At 44.2% G+C, this 18971-nt stretch overlaps 1 protein-coding gene across 4 annotated transcripts in view; it reads right to left on the bottom strand.

Moving 5' to 3' along the window:
* LOC121537009 (sterile alpha motif domain-containing protein 9) overlaps positions 1-18971 on the bottom strand; it is a 43284-nt gene that overhangs the window by 10028 nt on the left and 14285 nt on the right. For 3 of the 4 annotated variants that reach the window (XR_006657272.1, XR_005994936.1, XM_041844725.2), the window contains exons 2-3: positions 364-417; positions 177-259 (exon numbers count right to left, since the gene is read on the bottom strand). Coding sequence is in view for 2 of the 4 variants with exons in the window: in XM_041844725.2 (XP_041700659.2) it covers positions 177-200 (24 nt within the window). In the remaining 2 variants the exon portion in view is untranslated. The remainder of the gene's footprint in view (positions 1-176; positions 260-363; positions 418-18971) is intronic. The other variant, XM_041844726.2, reaches the window with a different exon arrangement.

Here is an 18971-nt window from a genome sequence, read left to right as displayed (position 1 = left end):
TAACAGTGTTTTATCCCATCTAAAGCTATGACCACAAGCAGAGCATAACCGATGTGTATACTGTATAAACCAAGCAGAAAAAAATGTGAAAGACAACCCCAGATTCTGAATGTAGTCTCTGGTGTTTCTGAGAAGACAGCATATTGTGGAGAGATTATTTATTCTTTGTTATATACCTTGATTTGGACTTGTTCAGCCATACTGAAATCCTTTGGATCCTTTTCACTGAAGTGGTTCCTCAGTCAAACTTATAGAGAAGCTGAAAAACAGTTCAACATTATATTCCATTACATGAAATTCAATATAGTTACCCATTGAATAGGCCAGAGACATATGCAGTTAAACCAACAAAACTTGATTTACCCAATTTGTTTTCTGTTTTCACCATGCCCGCATAAAGGCTGTGCTGCCGTGTTGCTGTAAACATAAAACAAGGAGGGGAAGACTATATTATTGTGAAACTGTGAAAGGATCCCACCACAAACATTGTAACCAAGGTGTTGCACACTCACTGATCCAATCGCTTCAATTTCAATGAACAGATTAAATCGCAAAGTCAAATTAAAGTGAAATGAAACAATTCAGTTCCGATTCAGGCTATGAATGTAGGCCCCCTAGCAGCTACTCTGTGTAAGACAAGATGTAGCCGCGGTCTGCAAATCACAAAAGAAGGGAGCTGGGCGTCTAAGAAAAAACCAAAAATGGTACAGTTGCAGTTGTAATGAATCCCAAATAAACAAATAATGAATAGCTTATAATTATGTACTGTAATTACCATTTGACCATATCTGTCACGCCCTGGCTCTGGGGACTCTTATATGTTGAGCCAGGGTGTGGAGTTTCTATGTGTTATTTTCTATGTTGTGTTCTAGTTCGTGTTTTCTATGTTGGCCAGGGTGGTTCCCAATCAGAGGCAGCTGATTCTCGTTGTCTCTGATTGGGAACCATACTTAGGCAGCCTTTTGGCACTAGTTTATTGTGGGATCTTGTTCCGGAAGGTTTGTGTATTTAACCTAGGACTTCACGTATCGTTTATTGTTTTGGTTCGTTGTGTGTACACTAATAAAAGTATGTACGCCTATCACGCTGCGCCTTGGTCCGCTTCATCATGTGTCAACGATCGTGACAGAAGATCCCACCACCAGAGGACCAAGCAGCGTGCCCAGGAGGAGAAGTTGGCGATGTCCCAGGTGGGCGAATGGTGGTCTTGGGAGGACATATTCGCGGGCAGAGGGCCATGGGCAAAAGTAAATGCCCAGGCAGGAGAGGAGAAACGGTGCCAACCGTGCCGACGACAGACACGCGAGAGGCAACCCCAATACATTTTTTGGGGGGGGGCACACGGCGTGGACGACGGGGCGGCTGGAGGCAGCTACAGGGCGAATCGGCGGACTAGGAGAGGAGGCCATCGGTTTGGGGGGCTGGAAGGGTGGTTGGCGGAGCCTAGAGGTAGAGCAGAGCCAACTCCCCGTACTCAGGCTAGGCAGCGTGAGACTGGGCAGGTTCCGTGTTATGCGGAGCCACGTACTGTGCCGCGAGTGTTCCGGCACAGTCCTGTACGTCCTGTGCTAGCACCACGCACGTGTCGTGCTAAGGTGGGCATGCAGCCAGGACGGAGTGTGCCGGCTCAACGCTCGTGGCCTCCAGTACCCCTCCTCGGTCCCGGATATCCTGCGCCAGTGCCACGTGCTGTAGTGCCAGTACGAGTGCACAGCCCTGTACGTCCTGTGCTGATGCCTCACACAGATTGTGTGGAAATAGGCATTCAGCCAGGACGGGTTGTGTCAGCTCTCCGCTCCAGACCTCCAGTCCGTCTCCACAGTCCAGCCCGGCCTGTTCCTGTCCCTCGCACCAAGACTGTGGTGCGCGTCGCCAGCCCGGTCCGGCCTGTTCCTGTCCCTCGCACCAAACCAGTGGTGCGCGTCGCCAGCCCGGTCCGGCCTGTTCCTGACCCTCGCACCAAGCCTGTGGTGCGCGTCGCCAGCCCGGTCCGGCCTGTTCCTGCTCCCCGCACCAAGCCAGTGGTGCACGTCGCCAGCCCGGTCCGGCCTGTTCCTGTCCCTCGCACCAAGCCTGTGGTGCACGTCGCCAGCCCGGTCCGGCCTGTTCCTGTCCCTCGCACCAAGCCAGTGGTGTGCGTCGCCAGCCCGGTCCGGCCTGTTCCTGTCCCTCGCACCAAGCCAGTGGTGCGCGTCGCCAGCCCGGTCCGGCCTGTTCCTGCTCCCCGCACCAAGCCAGTGGTGCGCGTCGTCAGCCCGGTCCGGCCCGTTCCTGCTCCCCGCACCAAGCCAGTGGTGCGCGTCGTCAGCCCGGTCCGGCCCGTTCCTGCTCCCCGCACCAAGCCAGTGGTGCGCGTCGTCAGCCCGGTCCGGCCCGTTCCTGCTCCCCGCACCAAGCCAGTGGTGCACGTCGCCAGCCCGGTCCGGCCTGTTCCTGTCCCTCGCACCAAGCCTGTGGTGCACGTCGCCAGCCCGGTCCGGCCTGTTCCTGTCCCTCGCACCAAGCCAGTGGTGTGCGTCGCCAGCCCGGTCCGGCCTGTTCCTGTCCCTCGCACCAAGCCAGTGGTGCGCGTCGCCAGCCCGGGTCCGGCCTGTTCCTGCTCCCCGCACCAAGCCAGTGGTGCGCGTCGTCAGCCCGGTCCGGCCCGTTCCTGCTCCCCGCACCAAGCCAGTGGTGCGCGTCGTCAGCCCGGTCCGGCCCGTTCCTGCTCCCCGCACCAAGCCAGTGGTGCGCGTCGTCAGCCCGGTCCGGCCCGTTCCTGCTCCCCGCACCAAGCCAGTGGTGCGCGTCGTCAGTCCGGCACAGCCCGTGCCTGCTCCACCGGTGCCTGAGCAATCCGCTCCACCGGTGTCCAGTCCAGCTCCGGCCAGCGGGACCAGACCAGGGGCGCTACGGGGGGGGTAGCGAGAGAGTGGTGGTCACGCCCGGAGCCGGCTCCGAGGCGGAATGCCCACCCGGCCCCTGGCTCTGGGGACTCTTATATGTTGAGCCAGGGTGTGGATTTTCTATGTTTTGTTTTCTATGTTTTTGGTTCTAGATCGTGTTGATCTATGTTGGCCAGGGTGGTTCCCAATCAGAGACAGCTGTAGCTCGTTGTCTCTGATTGGGGACAATACTTAGGCAGCCTGTTTTCACTAGTTTATTGTGGGATCTTGTTCCGAAAGGTTTTGTGTTGTAACCTAGGACTTCACGTATCGTTTGTTTATTGTTTTGGTTCGTTTTGTGTACACCAATAAAGAATGTACGCTTATCACGCTGTGCCTTGGTCCGCTTCATCTGTCGACGATCGTGACAATATCATTTCTGAGTAAATACCAGGTAATAATGGTACAATCCCTACTGCTGTTCAATGGACATTTCAATTAATTATGTCATTTTGGGGGGAGAATGACTGTGAGAAGGTCAGTTTTGGTGACTTTTTAAAAGGACATTCTACTCCAAAATAAATGAAAATTAAATGATGCTGACATCTAAAATATAAAATGATCCCAATAACATATTTGTCCATATTATCAGGCAGGTGTGCTATTTAGCAATAAGCACTTTCACCTGATGCAGCATAGTGGCTATAAATAAATAGGCTGAGGGTTTCCCATCTACATTTACCCCATTGGGCTAATCATTAGCTAGATCACAAACTCTAAAGTCTAAACATAAGTTAGCAACATATTGATGACTTGAATGTCTAACAAAAACATTCCACTGGCATCCAGCCAACCAAGCATTATGTACTGTGAATAGGCTACACTTACACAGTTACATAGCCCCGGTCTTCCCTATGCATTCAACACCATTGGCAATTGCTAAAGCACATACAGTGGGGAGAACAAGTATTTGATACACTGCCGATTTTGCAGGTTTTCCTACTTACAAAGCATGTAGAGGTCTGTAATTTTTAACATAGGTACACTTCAACTGTGAGAGGCGGAATCTAAAACAAAAATCCAGAATATCACATTGTATGATTTTTAAGTAATTAATTTGCATTTTATTGCATGACATAAGTATTTGATCACCTACCAACCAGTAAGAATTTTGGCTCTCACAGACCTGTTCGTTTTTCTTTAAGAAGCCCTCCTGTTCTCCACTCATTACCTGTATTAACTGCACCTGTTTGAACTCGTTACCTGTATAAAAGACACCTGTCCACACACTCAATCAAACAGACTCCAACCTCTCCACAATGGCCAAGACCAGAGAGCTGTGTAAGGACATTAGGGATAAAATTGTAGACCTGCACAAGGCTGGGATGGGCAACAGGACAATAGGCAAGCAGCTTGGTGAGAAGGCAACAACTGTTGGCGCAATTATTAGAAAATGGAAGAAGTTCAAGATGACGGTCAATCACCCTCGGTCTGGGGCTCCATGCAAGATCTTACCTCGTGGGGCATCAATGATCATGAGGAAGGTGAGGGATCAGCCCAGAACTACACGGCAGGACCTGGTCAATGACCTGAAGAGAGCTGGGACCACAGTCTCAAAGAAAACCATTAGTAACACACTACGCCGTCATGGATTAAAATCCTGCAGCGTACGCAAGGTCCCCCTGCTCAAGCCAGCGCATGTCCAGGCCCGTCTGAAGTTTCCCAATGACCATCTGGATGATCCAGAGGAGGAATGGGAGAAGGTCATGTGGTCTGATGAGACAAAAATAGAGCTTTTTGGTCTAAACTCCACTCGCCGTGTTTGGAGGAAGAAGAAGGATGAGTACAACCCCAAGAACACCATCCCAACCGTGAAGCATGGAGGTAGAAACATCATTCTTTGGGGATGCTTTTCTGCAAAGGGGACAGGACGACTGCACCGTATTGAGGGGAGGATGGATGGGGCCATGTATCGCGAGATCTTGGCCAACAACCTCCTTCACTCAGTAAGAGCATTGAAGATGGGTCGTGGCTGGGTCTTCCAGCATGACAACGACCCGAAACACACAGCCAGGGCAACTAAGGAGTGGCTCCGTAAGAAGCATCTCAAGGTCCTGGAGTGGCCTAGCCAGTCTCCAGACCTGAACCCAATAGAAAATCTTTGGAGGGAGCTGAAAGTCCATATTGCCCAGCGACAGCCCCGAAACCTGAAGGATCTGGAGAAGGTCTGTATGGCCAAAATCCCTGCTGCAGTGTGTGCAAACCTGGGCAAGACCTACAGGAAACGTATGCTCTGTAATTGCAAACAAAGGTTTCTGTACCAAATATTAAGTTCTGCTTTTCTGATGTATCAAATACTTATGTCATGCAATAAAATGCAAATTAATTACTTAAAAATCATACAATGTGATTTTCTGGATTTTTTTTATAGATTCTGTCTCTCACAGTTGAAGTGTACCTATGATAAAAATTACAGACCTCTACATGCTTTGTAAGTAGGAAAACCTGCAAAATCGGCAGTGTATCAAATACTTGTTCTCCCCACTGTAATTAAATTGTGGAATTATGTTTTTGGAAACGTTTTAAAATGAAAAGCTGAAATGTCTTGAGTCAATAAGTATTCAACCCCTTTTTTATAGCAATAAGTTCAGGAGTAAAAATTTGCTTAACAATTGCATGGACTCTGTGTGCAATAATAGCGCTTAACACTAGAACTGCCAGGCCTTTTAGCCTATAAGTGCCCACTAGAGAACGTTGAGAAGGTTACCAGGTGTCCCATTTAGCATACAGTGGGGGAAAAAAGTATTTAGTCAGCCACCAATTGTGCAAGTTCGCCCACTTAAAAAGATGAGAGGCCTGTAATTTTCATCATAGGCACACGTCAACTCTGACAGACAAAATGAGAAAAAAAAATCCAGAAAATCACATTGTAGGATTTGTAATGAATTTATTTGCAAATTATGGTGGAAAATAAGTATTTGGTCAATAACAAAAGTTTCTCAATACTTTGTTATATACCCTTTGTTGGCAATGACACAGGTCAAACATTTCTGTAAGTCTTCACAAGGTTTTCACACACTGTTGCTGGTATTTTGGCCCATTCCTCCATGCAGATCTCTAGAGCAGTGATGTTTTGGGGCTGTCGCTGGGCAACATGGACTTTCAACTCCCTCCAAAGATTTTCTATGGGGTTGAGATCTGGAGACTGGCTAGGCCACTCCAGGACCCTTGAAATGCTTCTTACGAAGCCACTCCTTCGTTGCCCGGGCGGTGTGTTTGGGATCATTGTCATGCTGAAAGACCCAGCCACGTTTCATCTTCAATGCCCTTGCTGATGGAAGGAGGCTTTCACTCAAAATCTCACGATACATGGCCCCATTCATTCTTTCCTTTACACGGATCAGTCTTCCTGGTCCCTTTGCAGAAAAACAGCCCCAAAGCATGATGTTTCTACCCCCATGCTTCACAGTAGGTATGGTGTTCTTTGGATGCAACTCAGCATTCTTTGTCCTCCAAACACGACAAGTTGAGTTTTTACCAAAAAGTTCTATTTTGGTTTCATCTGACCATATGACATTCTCCCAATCCTCTTCTGGATCATCCAAATGCACTCTAGCAAACTTCAGACGGGCCTGGACATGTACTGGCTTAAGCAGGGGGACACGTCTGGCACTGCAGGATTTGAGTCCCTGGCGGCGTAGTGTGTTACTGATGGTAGGCTTTGTTACTTTGGTCCCAGCTCTCTGCAGGTCATTCACTAGGTCCCCCCGTGTGGTTCTGGGATTTTTGCTCACCGTTCTTGTGATCATTTTGACCCCACGGGGTGAGATCTTGCGTGGAGCCCCAGATCGAGGGAGATTATCAGTGGTTTTGTATGTCTTCCATTTCCTAATAATTGCTCCCACAGTTGATTTCTTCAAACCAAGCTGCTTACCTATTGCAGATTCAGTCTTCCCAGCCTGGTGCAGGTTTACAATTTTGTTTCTGGTGTCCTTTGACAGCTCTTTGGTCTTGGCCATAGTGGAGTTTGGAGTGTGACTGTTTGAGGTTGTGGACAGGTGTATTTTATACTGATAACAAGTTCAAACAGGTGCCATTAATACAGGTAACGAGTGGAGGACAGAGGAGCCTCTTAAAGAAGAAGTTACAGGTCTGTGAGAGCCAGAAATCTTGCTTATTTGTAGGTGACCAAATACTTATTTTCCACCATAATTTGCAAATAAATTCATTAAAAATCCTACAATGTGATCTTCTGGATTTTTATTTCTCAATTTGTCTGTCATAGTTGACGTGTACCTATGATGAAAATTACAGGCCTCTCTCATCTTTTTAAGTGGGAGAACTTGCACAATTGGTGGCTGACTAAATACTTTTTTCCCTCACTGTACGCGTTAGATGCATATCAACCCGCAAGGTACGCAAACATAAGCACCTAGGCTTGATAAATAGTGCATAAACAATTGTAAAGCATGAATTGCATGAAGAAATATTAGTGGAAATATATATATATATTTTTTTAGATAAAGACAAGGATATGTTTTGTATAATTCTACAAAGTCCTAGAGAGAAATGTAGGCCTAAAGCCAATTTTCCACACTTCCAGCCAATGACACATCAACATTCTAACAGTCTAATAATAACATTTCATATATGCTATTGGAAGAATAATAATTTGGTTGTCTTTATAAAGGTCTTAGGTAACATAATAGCATTTTCATTAGTTTATGTTACTCTAGGCCCCTCAAACTCAACTCTGGTCCACTGCGTTTTTTCATTGTTCCCCTCTAATCAGGGACTGATTTAAGACCTGGGACACCAGGGGTGTGCAATTAATTATCAGGTAGAACAATAAACCAGCAGGCTCTGGACCTCGTAGGGTAACAGTTGAATAGCCCTGCTCTAGGCTAGAAGTAAAAACTAAAAACCACTAGTTTAAGTCCATCACAAAGAAGTCCATTATCATTTTGTTTTGCCGGGTTTAAAGCAAACATTGTGGAAATAAGAACATGTATTTAAAAGAAAACAGAATAGCAAATTTTCCGTTTATTATGTTACTAGTCTGCTTAGTAGCCAGAGCATTGCTGCCACTGCTAGTGGTCATGTGCTGAACGCATCGACAGCGCAGATATTCTTGGAAAAAGTGACATTTGAAAATAGAGCTGCACCTCTTTAATTTTTAGAGTTATTTGACAAAGGTAACTGTCATAGAAACTGCAGAATATGTTCTTTCTGATACTATATAGAAATCAAAACGTTTTACCTGCATGTGACTGAAGGAGGATTTGATAAAGTGATACTCCTTTCCCTGCATCTGTCAATTACAAGATGCGCCCATCTCTTCATGTACAATTTGACAACTGATAATACTGTCACTCATCAGACTATTGTTAATTTAATCGTGTCAATACGCTAACTCTTATTATTATATGTGAAATGAGTTTCGGTACAGTTTAGGTGTAGTTTCGATGGGCCGGCTGACTGGCATCATTTGTTTCCCTTGCTCATCAACTTGGATAGAGTCAACGATTTGTTTTGCATTATTCTAAAGGCCTACTGCAACATGTAGCATGTTTTCGTTTCCATTGTAATAAATGTGATTAGTAATAGCGTTTTAGTAAATAAAATAATCATTACCATTCTCTTTTAAGTAAAATGAAAAAGAGAATGGTATCAACCTGCAAGGTGCGCGGTCAAATTATTTGCTATAAACATGAGCGCCAACGCTGATAAATAGGCATAACACAAACGTATCATTACACTATTGTCTTTCTAAATTAAATCAACCTCTTCACCCTTCTTATCATTCAGTTAGGCCTAATTTAAATTCAATTGTGAAGTAACGCACAATTAACACCCATTCATCCATTTGTCATTCATTCAGTGAGGCCAGAGAGACACATTAGCACCTGGCTGGGTATCAATGTCCTACAGCGCATTGTCTTGGCGGGTTAAGTTGGGAATAGGTGTGGAAAACAACAGGTAAAAAGGCTCAATACTTTTCTGTTTGTGATTTTAAAATTCTGACAAATGAGCAATGTAAAATACAAACATTTAGGAAAAGTCAGGGAAGGAGCAGGTTACAAAATCAAACGTCAGTGGCCATTGGCCTAGTGTTAACATGATTTTTGAATGACTACCCCATCTCTGTACCCCACACACAATTATCTGTAAGGTCTCTCAGTCGAGCAGTGAATTTCAAACACAGATTTAACTTCAAAGACCAGGTTTTCCAATGCCTTGCAAAGAAGGGCACTTATTGGTAGATGGGTAAAAAAAAAGCAGACATTGAATATCCCTTTAAGCATGGTGAAGTTACTACAAAGATACAGGCGTCCTTCCTAACTAAGTTGCCATAGAGGAAGGAAACCACTCAAGGGATATCACCATGAGGCCAATTGTGACTTTAAAACAGTTACAGAGTTTAATGGCTGTGATAGGAGAAAATGAGGATGGATCAACAATATTGTAGTTACTCCATAATACTAACCTAATGGACAGAGGGAAAAGAGGGATGCCTGTAGAAAATAAAAATATTCCAAAACATGTATCCTGTTTGCAACAAGGCACAAAAGTAATACTGCTCAAAATTTGCCAAAGCAAATCACTTTTAATTCTGAATACAAAGTGTTTGCTTGTGAGAAATCCAATACCACACATTACTGAGTACCACTCTCCATATTTTCAAGCATAGTGGTGGCTGCATCATGTTATGGGTATGCTTGTAATCGTGAAGGACAGGGGAGTTTTTCAGAAATGGAATGGAGGCAAAATCCTAGAGAAAAATCTGGTTCAGTCTGCTTTCCACCAGACACTGGGAGATTAATTCACCTTTCAGTAGGACAATAACCTAAAACACAAGGCCAAATCTACACTGGAGTTGCTTACGAAGAAGACAGTGAATGTTCATGAGTGGCCGGGTTACAGTTTTGACTTCAATAAATTTGCAAACCTTTCTAAAAACATGTCTCCCCTTATCATTATGCGGTATTGTGTGTAGATGGGTGAGATTTTTTTTGGAATTAATCCATTTTGAATTCAGGCTGTACCACAACAAAATATGGAATAAGTCAAGGATTATGAATACGTTCTGAAGACACTGTATGTAGAAACTCCTTTTGTTGTATAGCACACTGTATTACTTATAGAAACTAACGTGGGCATTGTTTAACGCGTTTCACAGGACAAAACATTCCAAGCATTACAATGTACATAAGCAGGGGGGCGTTACAGGTGCCCTAAAGGAACAAAATAGAATATCAATACACAACATATTCCTCCCCCTTTACTTTTGATGCCTCATAAGGAAAAAGTAAATATTCACTGTTTTGCATATTATTTTATTTTTAACATAACAGTTATCTTAATGTAAATAAAGGAACTTTTCAGAATAACCTTTTCTGAACTGCCCCAATGTCGGAGGTTAGTATGAACAAAATGTTCAACCTTTCAGGGGGTCGTCTTTCTCTTGCAGGGTAATGACGACATACAGGTGAGTCTACAGTCGCATTGTCTCTGAGTCTGAGTGGTGATGGTGTATGCCCAGACTGGGGTTCAACATTACCCAGAGTAGGCACTCTGGCTGGTTCAGGTGAGTCTGGAGCACTTTCCAAATTTGTAGGTTGCTGCAGCGGATGTTCAGGTGATGTCTCGTAGTCATGGTAGGTCTCCAGTAGCTGATCTTGGTTTGTCACTTGACATGAGTCATCTCTGAGGTTGGTTCCTGGCAACAATTGATCCACGTGTCTCCTCCAGATGATCTTCTCCGGTGTGTGAACTGTGTAGGACACAGGGCCTGTTTGTGCGACCACTGTTGCTGGCATCCACTTTGGCCCTTTGCAGTAGTTCCGAGCAAGAACTCCCTCTCCAACTCTGAAGCTTCTGTCTTTTGCTTTGCTCTATCTCTCCACCTGTGCTCTCTGTTGTGTCTGTACAACCTGTTTAGTCTTTGGAGGTCTCAGGAAGTGTGAAGCTGTCTTTTCATCATGGCTGACGCGGGTACCACTTTGGTTGTAGCATGGGGTGTGTTTCTGTAGGTCAACAGGAAGGTGTTTAGGCGCCTATTGAGGGACCCATTCCCTTCTGATGATTTTAAAGCTTGCTTCATCGTCTGGACAAATATTTCAGCGAGGCCGTTCGTTGCAGGGTGATACGGCACTGACTTGATGTGTTGAATTCCATTTGCTTCCATGAATGACTGGAACTCTTCAGACACCAGTTGGGGGCCATTATCGCTAACAAGTTGCATTGGCAATCCGAAGCGACTGAAGATTGACTGTAGCTCTTCGATGGTTCTCTCCGCTGAGGTGCTCTTCATCACTGTGACCTCAGGCCATTTGCTGTGTGCGTCAACTACGACTAAGAACATACGATCCTCCAGTGGGCCTGCATAGTCTGTGGGTTCGCTGCCAAGGCTCCTCTGGAAAGTCCAATGGGTGTAGTGGCGCTAGCTGAGGCATGTTCCTCATCTTTTCACATGCAGAACATGACTCAGCCTTTTCTTCGATAGCTGCTTCCAAACAAGGCCACTAAAAGTAGCTGTGTGCAATCTCCTTCATTCGCACCATGCCCCAGTGCCCTGAATGGAGCTCTTCAAGCACCTGCCTTCTCAGTGGCGGCGGTATGATGACAGGTAAGGGGAAGCCTTGAGAGGCCGTCTGCATTGCAGTGCTGCTCAGACCTTCTGTACTTGATATCGTACTGGTGAGCAGATAACAGTAATGCCCATCGCTACATGCGCTGGCTGTGAGTGACGGATTGCCAGTGTGGGGACCAAAGATGGAGGTGAGGGGTCTATGGTCCGTCAGCAGTGTGAATTGTCGGCCAAACAGAAACTGATGAAATTTCTTAACTCCGAACACGATGGCGAGTGCTTCACGCTCTATCTGTGCATAATTGCTCTCGGCTTTACTTAAGGTCTGCGATGAGAAAGCAATTGGCCTTTCTTCACCTGATGGCATGATGTGTGAGACAACAGCACCAATGCTATAAGGCGATGTGTCAGATGCCAACTGTAATGGCAAGTTGGGGTTGAAGTGGGTGAGGGCCTCTGACTGAGCTAAGGCTGTTTTAACTTTCTTGAAGGCCTCCTCACATCTGTCTGTCCACTTCCACGGTTTGGTTTTGTTCAGTGGCTTTAACATGTTAGCTAGGTTCAGCAAAAACTTTGCGTAGTTCGTTAGTGGTCCTAAGAATGATCGCAGCTGACTCACATTCTGTGGGGATGGAGCTTCCGCGACGGCCTTCACCTCTGAAGGTGCCGTGTTGAGCCCCGAACTGTTGATGACGTGGCCCAGGTACTCAACAGAAGGCCGGAAAAACGTGCATTGTCCTTCTGGACCCTCAGACCGTACTCCTCCAGTCTCTGTAGTGTAGCGTTCAGGTTTATCAGGTGCTCCTGCTCGTATTTGCCGGTGATGAGTAGATCATCGAGGTAACATTGGAACCCAGTGAGCCCGCTCAGTATCTGGTCCATAGCTCTCTGAAACAAGGCCAGAGCTGAGGTGATTCCAAAAGGGAGCCTCCGGTACCTGTACAATCCTTTGTGAGTCACTATGGTCAACAGTTCTTGTGAACCTTGGTCCACATAAATCTGTAGATAGGCTTGACATAAGTCTATCTTACTGAATTTCTGTCCTCCAGCTAAACCAGAAAAGAGGTCGTCAATGAGGGGTAGTGTATATTTTTCAGCAGTCAAGACGTGGTTAACGGTGACTTTGAAATCGCCACAGAGTCTGTGATCCATCTTTTTTTATGACTGGAACAACGGGTGTAGCCCATTCACTAACATTCACTGGATCCAATCCTCTACTTTCGACTAGTCTGTTTAGCTCAGTTTCAACTTTTGGTTTTATGGTGTATGGGACATGCTTTGATGCATTTTGGCTTGCTGTTTGGTTTCACGGTCAGCTTAACTGTTATGTCCTTCATACTGCCAAGTTCTCCATTGAACACATCCGCGTGTTTCCTCAATATTCCTTGTAGGTATGTGTCCTCTTTGTGAATTTTCTGCCAGTTTAGTTTGATATTTTCCAGCCATGTGCATCCTAGCAAAGCTGGATGGTTGCCTTTCACGATTTAGAGTGGTAGCTTTACCTTCTCCACTGTAACAATCACGCTTCCTCTTACTGGAACAGTCTCACCAGTGCATGTTTTCAGCATCATCTTCGTGGGCTGTGGTGTGAGGTGGTGTAGTTTCTCCTTGTATACAGCCTCAGACAGCAAAGATATGACTGCTCCAGTGTCCACTTGCATCCGTACTGCTTTTCCATCCAGTAGCGGTGTTACCCAGTATCCGTGTCCATTGTCTGAAAGAGACAAAACCTGAAAAGATTCTTCCCCTTCAGACAGGGTATCACTTTGTTAATCCTCTGTGTGCTCCATTATATGCACTTTCCTTTTGTACTTCCTGAAGTCGCTGCTACTTTTTTTTTGGGGGGGGGGATGGGTAGATCATCTTTAATATTGCAGATAGATTGTAACTTCCATCAATGTAATTGTCTGCATCACTTCCATTCCCCCATATGTTTTTTTTCTTCTCGCAAATATATATATATATATATATATATATATACTGTGAGGGAAAAAAGTATTTGATCCCCTGCTGATTTTGTACGGCTCTCACAGACCTGTAACTTCTTCTTTAAGAGGCTCCTCTGTCCTCCACTCGTTACCTGTATTTGGTATACCTCTGGCTACCACTAACCCGGCCACCAACTCTGCACCCTCTGCTGCAACTTGCCCATGCCCCCCCCGCTTCTCCTTCACACAAATTCAGACAGCTGATGTTTTGAAAGCGCTGCAAAATCTGGACCCCTACAAATCAGCTGGGCTAGACAATCTGGACCCTTTCTTTCTAAAACTAGCCGCCGAAATTGTCGCAACCCCTATTACTAGTCTGTTCAACCTCTCTTTCATAACGTCTGAGATCCCCAGAGATTGGAAAGCTGCCGCGGTCATCCCCCCTCTTCAAAGGGGGGTGACACTCTAGATCCAAACTGCTACAGACCTATATCCATCCTGCCCTGCCTTTCGAAAGTATTCGAAAGCCAAGTTAACAAACAGATCATCGACCATTTCGAATACCACCGTACCTTCTCCGCTATGCAATCCGGTTTCCGAGCTGGTCACGGGTGCACTTCAGCCACGCTCAAGGTCCTAAACGATATTATAACCACGATTGATAATAGACAGTACTGTGCAGCCGTCTTCATCGACCTGGCCAAGGCTTTCGACTCTGTCAACCACCGCATTCTTATTGGCAGACTAAATAGCCTTGGTTTCTCAAATGACTGCCTCGCCTGGTTCACCAACTACTTCTCAGATAGAGTTCAGTGTGTCAAATCGGAGGGCCTGTTGTCTGGACCTATGGCAGTCTCTATGGGGGTGCCACAGGGTTCAATTCTTGGGCCGACACTTTTCTCCGTGTATATCAATGATGTCGCTCTTGCTGCTGGTGACTCTCAGATCCACCTCTACGCAGACGACACCATTTTGTATACATCTGGCCCTTCATTGGACACTGTGTTAACAAACCTCCAAACGAGCTTCAATGCCATACAACAATCCTTCAGTAGCCTTCAACTGCTCTTAAACACTAGTAAAACTAAATGCATGCTTTTCAATCGAACGCTGCTAGCACCCGCCCACCCGACTAGAATCACCACTCTCAACGGGTCTGACCTAGAGTATGTGGACAACTACAAATATCTAGGTGTCTGGTTAAACTGTAAACTCAACTTCCAGACTCACATAAAGAATCTCCAATCCAAAGTTAAATCTAGAATCGGCTTCCTATTTCGCAACAAAGCCTCCTTCACTCATGCTGCCAAACATGCCCTCGTAAAACTGACTATCCTACCGATCCTTGACTTCGGCGATGTCATTTACAAAATAGCCTCCAACACTCTACTCAGCAAATTGGATGTAGTCTATCACAGTGCCATCCGTTTTGTCTCCAAAGCCCCATACACTACCCACCACTGTGACCTGTACGCTCTTGTTGGCTGGTCCTCACTACATGTTCGTCGTCAAACCCACTGGCTCCAGGCCATCTATAAATCACTGCTAGGCAAATCCCCGCCTTATCTTAGCTCATTGGTCACCATAGCAGCACCCACCCGTAGTCTGCGCTCCAGCAGGTATATCTCACTGGTCATTCCCAAAGCCAACACCTCCTTTGGCCGCCATTCCTTCCAGTTCTCTGCTGCCAATGACTGGAACGAATTGCAAAAATCTCTGAAGCTGGAGACTCTTATCTCCCTCAATAACTTTAAGCATCAGTTGTCAGAGCACCTTACCGATCACTGCACCTGTACACAGCCCATCTGAAATTAGCCCACCCAACTACCTCATCCCTATATTGTTATTTATTTTGCTCTTTTGCACCCCAGTATCTCTATTTGCACATCATCTCTTGCACATCTAGCATTCCAGTGTTAATACTATTGTAATTATTCTGCACTATAGCCTATTTATTGCCTTACCTCCATAACTTGCTACATTTGCACACACTGTATATATATTTTCTGTTGTATTTCTGACTTTATGTTTTTTTTACCCCATATGTAACTCTGTGTTGTTTTTATTGCACTACTTTGCTTTATCTTGGCCAGGTCGCAGTTGTAAATGAGAACCTGTTCTCAACTGGCTTACCTGGTTAAATAAAGGTGAAATAAAATTATTTTTTTTTAAAAGTATGCCATCCAACCCTGGAGTTTTCTAGGACTTAAAGTCTTTAATTGCATCCTCTGTGATTTCACCTTCACATAAGTCTTGGCTGTTAATTTTACATTATCAATAGAAAAAAATCTCTACAATTAGCTTCAGTTAGAGGAGATGGAGGCGACTGAAACAAAACACATGCTTAAAGTACTTTGTTTCCTCCTTCAAAATATAATTTGGTGAATCATGGGTGACTGTCATTTGTAACCAGTTTCAGTAAATTATTTTTGGTAGCATTCCTATGCTGAAGATTAAAAAAGAATTTGGTGCATTTTTCCCCATATTCCATCCAGTTTGCTTTATTTTTATAATATATTACACTTGATCTTTCTTGAATAAGTTTCTCAATTTCTTTTAGTTTTTCCTCTAATTTATTCTGAGCCTCTATGTTACAGTTTTTATTGCTATCTATCTGTTCTTACATTTACATTTACGTCATTTAGCAGACGCTCTTATGAGTGCATACATTATTTAAATTTTTTCATACTGGCCTGACGTGGGAATCGAACCCACAACCCTGACGTTGCAAACGCCATGCTCTACCAACTGAGCTACATCCCTGCCGGCCATTCCCTCCCCTACCCTGGACGACGCTGGGCCAATTGTGCGCCGCCCCATGGGTCTCCCGGTCACGGCCGGCTACGACAGAGCCTGGATTCGAACCAGGATCTCTAGTGGCACAGCAATATTTGGATCTCTAGTGGATCTCTAGTGTTGTTGCAATATTTGTCGATAAATTTCTCTAGCCTTATAATTTGTTTTGTGTTATTATCCAGATTGAATGTTATTACCCTCGAATATATGAAATGTTAATATTTAGTATAACTTACTGATATTGAATATTATGTTTTTATCTTGAGGTGATTTTTATCGCTGTGTATTCAATATGCCATCTTGTATACCTGCCCTCTACCGGAAGCCACCCCTACCTTGTCACCTGAAGATGGTATTGCTGAATCTGGTACTGATAGATGTAAATACATTTATCCTGAGGGTGTAACATTTTTGTCAAAGGGTGGATTGATAGATGAATTTGTATGTTTATTTTAATGACTAAAGTGTTCCACCCCGATAGTGTATAAATGTGTAAACTGTGTTAGAGTTATAAGAAAATAGAACCACTAACAGGGAAGATGTTAGAAACTGTTGGAGATGAGCATTCCATAGTAAGGGGGACCTAGAAACTGCTGTTTGTTTTGTGTGTTTTTGGCGCCAGAGCGCTCTCTGAAATAAAAATGGCTGATCCCTTGCAGACTGGAGAATTTGTTTAATTCATTATTAAACCAGAGCCTTACACCCTATTAGAGATAGAAATTCTCATGACAATTGGTCCTTCGAGCCGGATCTCAAAATCCGTTTTCTGTCGTTCCGGGGGACACCGAAAACCGTGCACAGACGGATAATACCTCCGTATAGACTAAAACCTGGCCTCTGTGATTGGGGGTTCTTTACAGGCCGGTGGCAAAACTGGTGGACGACAGAAACTGTGACGAGATCATAAAAATTGAGATTGATATCCCAGCTGCAAGGATAAGGTCAGTGATTTTTATTCATGAATTTTGGGGGGATTGATATCTTGAAACTGCAGTAGGAAAAAATTAACAGTTTAAATCTGCTGTAGTGAGGGTAGTAATCCGTCGATAATCCGAAAGGGATTCATCAGGTACACAGTTTTTAGACGTTTATCTAGAGAAAACCATGCGCCAGTATTCTGGATAAATATAAAACGGCGCCGGGTGTGAGATCCGATTAAGAAGTGGGTCCAAAATGATTCAGGGTAGTAGAGGCCATTACCAATAGAAACTATAAGGGGGATACGTGTTACTGTAGACTCTCTAATGTATAAGAGGAAGAATTCTTAATGTATGAGATTTTCTTGAATTATCGACAGTAAACCGTAAAGGGTAAACCCCTTCATGTATTAGATTTTCTAGAAATATCAAGATTACTCAGTAGAAAGAAGACTCTTTAATGTATGAGATAGTTATAGGGGTATCCTGGTTGGAGAAAAAGGTCACGTGTACGTACGGGGTTGATCATATGACGTCAACACATTGTTTTTCGCTACATTTGGGAAATTGAGATTATGGTAAAATTGACCATAAGTGAAATGTCAAATGTTGATATGGTTAACATTTCAAATTTGGGCACTATTATAGAAGAAAATATTCCTGTAGGTTGTGCAAATATTGATTGAGTGTTGGGAAATAACGTTGTGTGAATGTGATATGAAAGTCGTGTGAATATGGGAATGAGTTAATCTGAAGTTTGGACAATAAGTGGTTGATATAATGATATCTTGGGGTTTGTAAAAACACTGCTTGTCATAAAATAGTGTGAGATGTTAGTTCAGGGAATAGTGACCAGTCTATAGGATTCTGGGAGGATTTTATGACTGAGGGGGCAGGGTCTAGGTAATTAACGTTGTTGTTCCGATTGGAACTAGATTATGGTAAACTAACTTGTGGCAATAAAGAATCACTAGAAATACAAATGGTTTAGTTGATATGAATATACTAAAATATGATGAATGTTATGTGTGGGTAATTGATTACTAGAGATTAGGTAAAAGTGGAAGAATATATAAGTGCTGGCTTGCGCGCCAAAACACGTAGACGTACGTGGAGGGTGGAAAACAGTACATAGATCATGTGATAGAAATAAGATCAATCATTATAATAATAATATAAAATGCCATTTCGCAGACGCTTTTATCCAAAGCGACTTACAGTCATGTGTGCATACATTTTTATGTATGGGTGGTCCCGGGGATCGAACCCACTACCCTGGCGTTACAAGCGCCATGCTCTACCAATTGAGCTACAGAGGACTATCTATCATTTCGGAAGCAGAGGTAATATAGTAAGGGAATTTTAGTAACGACTCACTTATTCAACAAGAATAGTGGGGGGAGTAAAATAATTATTTTTGTGTTGCTGAATGAGTTGATAGTTTAAAAACTACTGAGAAAATAGTTGTAATGTGGACTATCGAATTGAATATGGATATGAATTCAATATATGATGGTAAAATACAGCAAGTGTTTGGTGTTACTTCTAGCCTACTTATAAATGATATTTACCTAGATCTGATGTATTCTAATAATGGAGGATTGGTGATAAACTGAACCAAACATGAGGTTACTACAGCAATTTTGGATGGTTAATGTTGTTACGTTAGTTTTTAAACCTTATGATAGAGGTAAATGCAGAATGCTGTTTGAGAGTGTGTTTTATTTTGTCTACTAGTAAAAAATGGAAGAATGTCCATGTTTTTTGTCTGTGGGTGTTAACCATTGGGGCTTGCTGAAACGTGAGAGCGCTGTAAGGGATATTATGGGTTACGTTAGGTGTACGAGGATCAATGGTTGCTGTGGAAAAGGAAGTC

Source organism: Coregonus clupeaformis, chromosome 23 (genome assembly GCF_020615455.1).
Source record: "Coregonus clupeaformis isolate EN_2021a chromosome 23, ASM2061545v1, whole genome shotgun sequence".
NCBI lineage: Eukaryota > Metazoa > Chordata > Actinopteri > Salmoniformes > Salmonidae > Coregonus > Coregonus clupeaformis.
The sequence above is the reverse complement of the archived record's forward strand: the minus strand, read 5'-3'. Positions and strand labels throughout refer to the sequence as shown.